At 35.2% G+C, this 7,019-nt stretch overlaps 1 protein-coding gene across 1 annotated transcript in view; it reads left to right on the plus strand.

Moving 5' to 3' along the window:
• The window catches only part of ALG5 (ALG5 dolichyl-phosphate beta-glucosyltransferase), a 48,602-nt gene extending 44,129 nt beyond the window's left edge, over positions 1 to 4,473 (plus strand). Inside the window, exons 9-10 of the mRNA XM_074217272.1 lie at positions 1,010 to 1,095; positions 4,278 to 4,473. Coding sequence (XP_074073373.1) covers positions 1,010 to 1,095; positions 4,278 to 4,393 — 202 coding nt within the window. The 3' untranslated portion in view covers positions 4,394 to 4,473. The remainder of the gene's footprint in view (positions 1 to 1,009; positions 1,096 to 4,277) is intronic.
• Positions 4,474 to 7,019: the final 2,546 nt, after the last annotated feature.

Below are 7,019 nucleotides of genomic sequence, written 5' to 3' on the forward strand. Positions count from 1 at the left end.
TCATCCATAGCCTGAGTCCATTTTCTATTTCTCTTGGAGGTTTTGGGTACAGAGGCTTCAATTTTGCCATCTTCTGAATCTTCCATGGGACCAAAATAATTTCCTATGGTCAGATTCTTCTTTTGTTTGCTCATTTCCTCAATCTGTGGCTGATTTACTGTACTTTCAAGGCTTTTGGGAGGTTTGGGGGACAACCCACAGTGACTTTAATTCCTCCAAAGTCTTATGAGAGGCTCTGACTGCTCTCTTGCATGTATTCAGGCCCTCCCCTCTGCCCTGGAGCTGTGAAGATGGTCCCTGCTCAGCTATGGTGTTGTGGGGGCCCAGACTGCAATCTGGATCTGAGTATGGGCAAATAGCTGAATTCTTCCCCAGGGAGAGCAGAGAGACCTCTGCAGTTTCTCCCTGACCCCCTTACCATCTGTGGGCTATGCTGTGGAGGTACAGGCTGGCTTCCCCAATTCCCGTTGCAGGTTCTGACTGCATGGCTGCTCTGAGACTGGCGCTTGCTCCATACTCACTCTGGTGTGACAGAGTTCTCTCACCACTCCTTTAAGCTGTTCCCAGTAATCCCTGGGCCAGGAGGCCTGGAAACTGCCCCCTCTGCCACAGACCCAGGTGTCCCCAGAAATCTAGGCACTGGACCCTGCTGTGCTGTGGCTTTTTCCAACCCCTGGTCCCAGTGGAACAGACTAAGTTGTCTTGGACTGGGAAATTGTATCACTCAGTCTTTCTTTGGTTTCTGCCCTTCTAAATTTTGTCATACTTTGATAGTTTTTGGAGTTTTGGGGGGGAACAAGTTTCTAGGAATTCTTGCCTTCACATCGCCATCTTGGCTCCCAACAGTCACATCCTTCAAGTCAATTTTTCCCCTTCATAGCTAGTTTTTTATTAATTTCATTTTTAATGGGTCTGACCGTCACATCAACTGCACAGTTGCTTTACAAGCTAGTTTTAATTATGAGAAGAGAATTAATTACAGCTGACTTTTTTAAAATTTATCTTTCAGGGCATTTGATGTAGAACTTCTTTATATTGCACAGTTTTTTAAAATTCCTATAGCAGAAGTTGCTGTCAACTGGACTGAAATTGAAGGTAAGTGAATTGCTCATATGATAACTGATCTGAAATCAGCCCAAGTCAAAACAAAATTCTAAGATGCCTTCCTTTCCCTGTTCCACTCCATAAAAAAGATATACCTTTTCTGCCATAGTATTTCCAGCTTCTGCTTCTCTCCCTTAGCAGTAGGAAAGGTGCACTTTCTTAGCCAAGAGACTTCCAAGAGATTCAATAAACATAATCTGTTCATTAGATAGCAGAAAAGATACCATACTTGTCAAAAGTTAGAAAAATAGGGGCAGCTAGGTGGTGCAGTGAATAGAGTACCAGCTCTGGAGTCAGGAGGACTAGAGTTCAAATCTAGCCTCAGATATTTACTAATTAACTAGCTGTGTGACCTTGGGCAAGTCACTTAACCACATTGCCTTGCCCCCCAAAAAACCTAAAAAAAAAAATAGCAAAAATAGCTTTAGAATCCTTGAAGATAGATATTGCTTTTTCTTAACATTGTCTAAATATCTAGAGATATTTAATGGACATCTTTTATGTACCTAATACTTAGAGGGAATTAAAAAATCCATGCCCCTTTAGCCATTTTGTGTCAAAAGAACTATTTTTACCCAACTGAAGTCCTCTATCCTTTAGACCATACTGCTCCTCAGTCCATAAATATTCTAGGCTATGGTGATTTTGTTTATAGCGGTATACTATTTATCAGATAAGAGTGCCCAGCCGGCCCTCCATTACCTTAATGTATAACTATATACAAGCTGGTAATTTTAAATGTGTCTTTGGTTTGGCACAAGTTCTGACATTAGCTGTCTTTGTAGGCTGTGTCTCCTTTAAAGCTTATAAGACAACAAACAAGACGAATGAATGCCTGAATGTTACCTTTCTCCTCATTCCATTCCATATCTTACCCAGCCACTGAATTAATTCCATATCTGGAAGTCTGTTCAGTCTAAGAATTAAAACTATCAACATAAAATTCTCCAGATTATAGATTTCTAAAATCAGACTCTGCCTCCCCAGACTGTTCTAAAACAGATCTCTTAACTTAGGTTTGAACTAATCCCTGTTTTAAAGAATTAAAGGAGAAGTAGAGGTGTGTTTTCATTACCCATACTTTTCAATTCAGTTTAATGAGTGTTTATTAAGTGCCTCCTACTGGCCAGACACTATTTGAATTTCATAGTGGAAAAATCACATCCACAAATAAGCCAATGTATTATATATATTAAAAATGAAATACAAAATGTAGCCCTTGGTCATGTAACCTTTATAACCCATTCTGCTCAGATGGACAATGTGATCTCAAGAGGGCTCACCCTTTTCTCTTTAGCCCATACTGCCTCCAAGCAAAAGATTTGCTGGAAAGTTTCTAAATATACATCATGACTGGTTTTTCCTGGATAAAGAGAGTCCCTAGCTTCCACACAAGCACTCAAGGTAATAGAACAAGTGTAGAATAGCCTTTACTTCACCCTTCAGAAAATGTAAGAGAACTCAAAGAAGTTTGTTAACAAAGAAAGCTCTTAAAAATCATTTCTCTTCTAAAAGAATGAAACTAGGGGTTGTCAGCAGGACAGAGTTCCAGTATTCCAATGAATCCGTAATCTTCCAATAGGGTCCTCCAATGTCTTTTTGAGACACAACAGAACCTCTTCTGGATTTCACAAGCAAATATTTTGTGGCTCCTAGACAGTCAAATCTCTTCTCTTCTACTTGTATTGTCCAAATTTTGCAAGGTACTAGGAGAGGTCTTATGCTCCCTCATTTTGTTGCTGTAGTGTCTCGATGCAGCAGCAGTGACAGACACGTTGGCAATTTGTAGTTGCTCTCCAGGTAATGTGCATGACTGACAGTGTCCTAGAAAACCTCCTTTCTCTGCTACAAGGCTAAATCATGGGATCATATTGCTTAGGAAATTTTTCCCTCCTCTAATTAGGAGACTATGAATCAGGAACTCCCCCCTCCCACTCCCCCCATTTGCCTTGTGGGCAAATACTTCCCCTTCTGCCTGTGTGCAAAAGAATTATTGTTCTCTCTCTCTCGGCCTGGGAAACTACACAGTCAGGGACTCTTCTCAAAGACTGAGTGAGAAAGCTGTTGGGTGAACATCTGTCACTTGCACATCATAGCTCTACCTGTAGACAATAAGGAAGGTTACTGGAAGTGGCAGGAGACTCCAGAAATAAATGTCTTTACCCACTTGCATTCCTTGGACAATGAATTACTTACATTACATTTTACTTCAGGTGCCTTGGTTTTCTCATTTATAAAATGGAGATAACATTTAATTACATGGAATGAGAGTAAAATGTTCAGAGTTCTACTGCATATATCACAATGGTGGGAGAAGATGTGCTTTAAACATGAAATATACTGTTAATTGACTTTATGCCAACAGTTTTCGAACATCTATAAATACGGGACTAATATTAATTTATAATGGATGAATTGTTTTGCATGATGTCTTACATTTAGATTATTTGTGGTGTGACAAGCTGTAGTTTAACCTGGTAGTTGGGTATAATAGAAAGAGTAGGAGATTGGGAGATGAGAGAGACGTATTCATAATCTAATATTTTCACTTTTTAGGCATGAATATTCCTTTTCCCTTTCCCCCAACTGAAGTTTACTCATCTACAGAGTGAGGGAAGTAATCCTCATCTTAATTGCAAAGTTTAAAGAAAGTACTTTAAAAAACTAAGAATCCTTTTTTTGTAACCTCTCTTTTAGTTTATTTTCCCTATATTTTATATGTAATTGTTGCTTCTCCAGTAACCAAGTGTATTGTCTTATGGAGCATAGGATTTAGAAGGAAGCTTAGAGATCACTTAATACAATTTCACTTCAGAAATGGAATTACTGAGACTTCAGTCACTTGAATAGAAATAAGAAATAAGTGGCAAAGCCAGGATTCAGACTTAGGTTCTTTAACTCCAAACCAGTGCTCTGTACTATATGACACTATCTCGTTATATATCATTATTAAACCTAAACTCTGTTTCCCATAAACATCCTAGTTTCATTTTGTTTCTAGATTTTGCCTTCCAGTTATTTCATTTGATTTAAATGTGAATACATTTAAAGTTTGATCACGATTTAAATAGATGAGTAAGATTAATTGCTTGACTTTCTAGTGTATTTTTAAACTAATTTGCCCTTCAGTAAATATTTGAATTATTTTATTTCAAATCCTTCTTTAATTACAGGTTCTAAGCTGGTCCCATTTTGGAGTTGGCTACAGATGGGCAAAGACCTACTTTTTATACGACTTCAATATTTGACTGGTATCTGGAAGCCTATAAACACGCGAAAAAAAAATTAGGTTATTTACATTCACTGAGGGTATTAATATGTACCATTGCCATTTTATTTGAAATTAAATATTAAATAAAATTAATATAAGCCTGTCGTTCTTTTTTTTTTCCTTAAAGAAAACAAAAGGCGGCTAGGTGGCATAGTGGATAAAGCACCGGCTTCGGAGTCAGGAGTACCTGGGTTCAAATCTGGTCTCAGACACTTAATAATTACCTAGCTGTGTGGCCTTGGGCAAGCCACTTAACCCCATTTGCCTTGCAAAAACCTAAAAAAAAAATTCAATTCTTTTGGGAGGTAATTATAGAGCAAACAACTTTTTAAAAGTAGGTGTAGAAGTAAATGATACTATTGGGAATGTTCAAAACAACTCTTTACTTATCACTTTCCCATACACAAATGTTTTCTTATATGTATCTGGTTTTAATCATGCACATGCATACTTAAAAGATAATTGGAAATGTTTAAATGTCATAGATTGTAGCGAGTGAAATTTTGCAATAAATTTGTTAGAAAAACTAATAGTCAAAAAGAATTAATATGGTAACATTATTTCAATTTTGTATGAAGTATTCCTGTTGGACTAAGTTTTTTGAAATCTTTCCTTTAATCAAATTCATTAAGAATTGTTATAAACATCAGTGTCCAAGTTTTGCTACAATATTCAGTTTTCTAAATATTGTGTAGGTCTTCTAACCTTGGATATCTCTTTACATCATAATAACTTCTATTTTTAAGATAATAATTTCAAAATAGTCATTTAAAAGATAATTACATAAGAAACATGTTTTCTAAGCAATGGTAATTTGAAATTAAGCTTGCACATTTTTAATTGTTCTCAAAGTGGTATTTTTAAATATGTGACTAATGATTGCCACAGCACTTGGTTTTTGTATTGGTTTTTTGAGGAAAATTTTCATTAATGACAGTTTTATATTTAATTTCATTGAATTTTCCTTCCTAAATATAAATTATATTTTCAGGAAGTTTAAAACTTAACTCAGATCGCATGTTTAAAAAGAATACAGCCTGAGCCCTTTTAAATTTTTCATTAGAATATTACATCCATACTCTTCCCTTTCCTAATTATTCCTATTTATGTTTAACTCATTTCAGTATTCATTCTTGAATAAAATATTATATCTTGACATTCTTCTCTAGACAATTCTCCCAAACTGAGGACAAGAAAATACAGGACTTTTTTCCTTAACAAAAAGCTAGAGAGTTCTCAGAAAGATGTTAAAGGATGCATTGCATTTAAACTACTCTTTCATATAATTTTTGTAATTTTGTTTATTTTCTTCAACCTGACCATGACAAGCTTTTATTGTTGTTCAACCTTTTTTTCAGTTATGTCCAACTCTTTGTGACCCTATTCAGTATTTTCTTGGCAAAGATGTGGTTTCTTTCTCAGCTCATTTTACAGATGAGCAAACTGAGGCAAACAGGGTTAAGTGACATGCCCAGGGTCACACTGCTAGTGCATGTCTGAGGGCTAATTACTCTTATCCACTGCACTACCTACCTGCCTCATGATAAACTTAAATTTTGTAAAAAAAAAAATCATTCAAAACATACATCATTCTCTGGACAAGGTAGTAAAAACAAATAGAAAGGAATCATGTACCTATAAACCTACTTAACTAATAATTACAGTTCAAGACAAGATGAAATCATTTTCTGCTTTCACTTAATTTTGCTATGTTTAATACTCTTCTCTTTCATCCAGGTTGAAACTTTGGTTGTGCATCATGTAATCAGGAATAACATCTTTATTCCTTAATATCTGCATAACCAAAATAAATTAGTAATCCTTTCAACTAGAAAGATAGTTTCATTCAATCTATATGTTTACTGTTATATATAAACACCTTGATCTTTCCAACTTGTTAACCTTATGGTGAGCAAATAGATTTCATAGATTCTTAATGTATTTGAGTGAATAAATTTCTGATTTTAATTCATTTTCTTAATAGTAATAACTCATTAAAATTTTAAAAAGACACCAATAAAACATTTTTTAGTGTACAAAATGGGGAAAACTTAGGAGAGCAAACAGTAACTTATCTTATTAAATGTAATTTTTTTTTAATTTAACAAGTTCAGTTTCTTATGCAATTATTTTTGTATATTGTAATGATTTTGTTCAATTCACAATAAAGACAAGTTGCCAAATTGAAGGAAAGGTTTGTATTTTAAACAGAAGAGATTCTAAATTAAAGATTCTAAATTTAAGCCACATACATCCATGGGAAGATAAAACTTCATTTTAATGTTTATTATTTCAAATAGATTATCTAGTAACTTGTTAAAGATTGCCAAAATTGCAATTGTAATTTGGAAAGAAACAAAGAGTTCAGAGGAGAGTAATTCTTTAGTGTAGATACTTAAGCTCCTATTGAGGAGCCATAGTAGGATTTCCTTTAGCCATAGATTAGCATAAGGATCCTAAGAGTCAAGATTATGAGAATGGAGAAGGATTATTTCCATAAAATGGTTCAGTGAGGAATAAAAGAAGGTAGGAGTGTTGGTGCCAGCAACTGCCAGTGAATGTGTTACTAAAAATGACCTCATTGACATCTTTGACACAACACTGAAATTACCTAGAAAGCACATTGCCTTAGAAAAGGAAAAAA

The sequence above is a fragment of the Macrotis lagotis genome, chromosome 1 (assembly GCF_037893015.1).
Source record: "Macrotis lagotis isolate mMagLag1 chromosome 1, bilby.v1.9.chrom.fasta, whole genome shotgun sequence".
In the NCBI taxonomy this organism is placed as follows: Eukaryota; Metazoa; Chordata; class Mammalia; order Peramelemorphia; family Peramelidae; genus Macrotis; species Macrotis lagotis.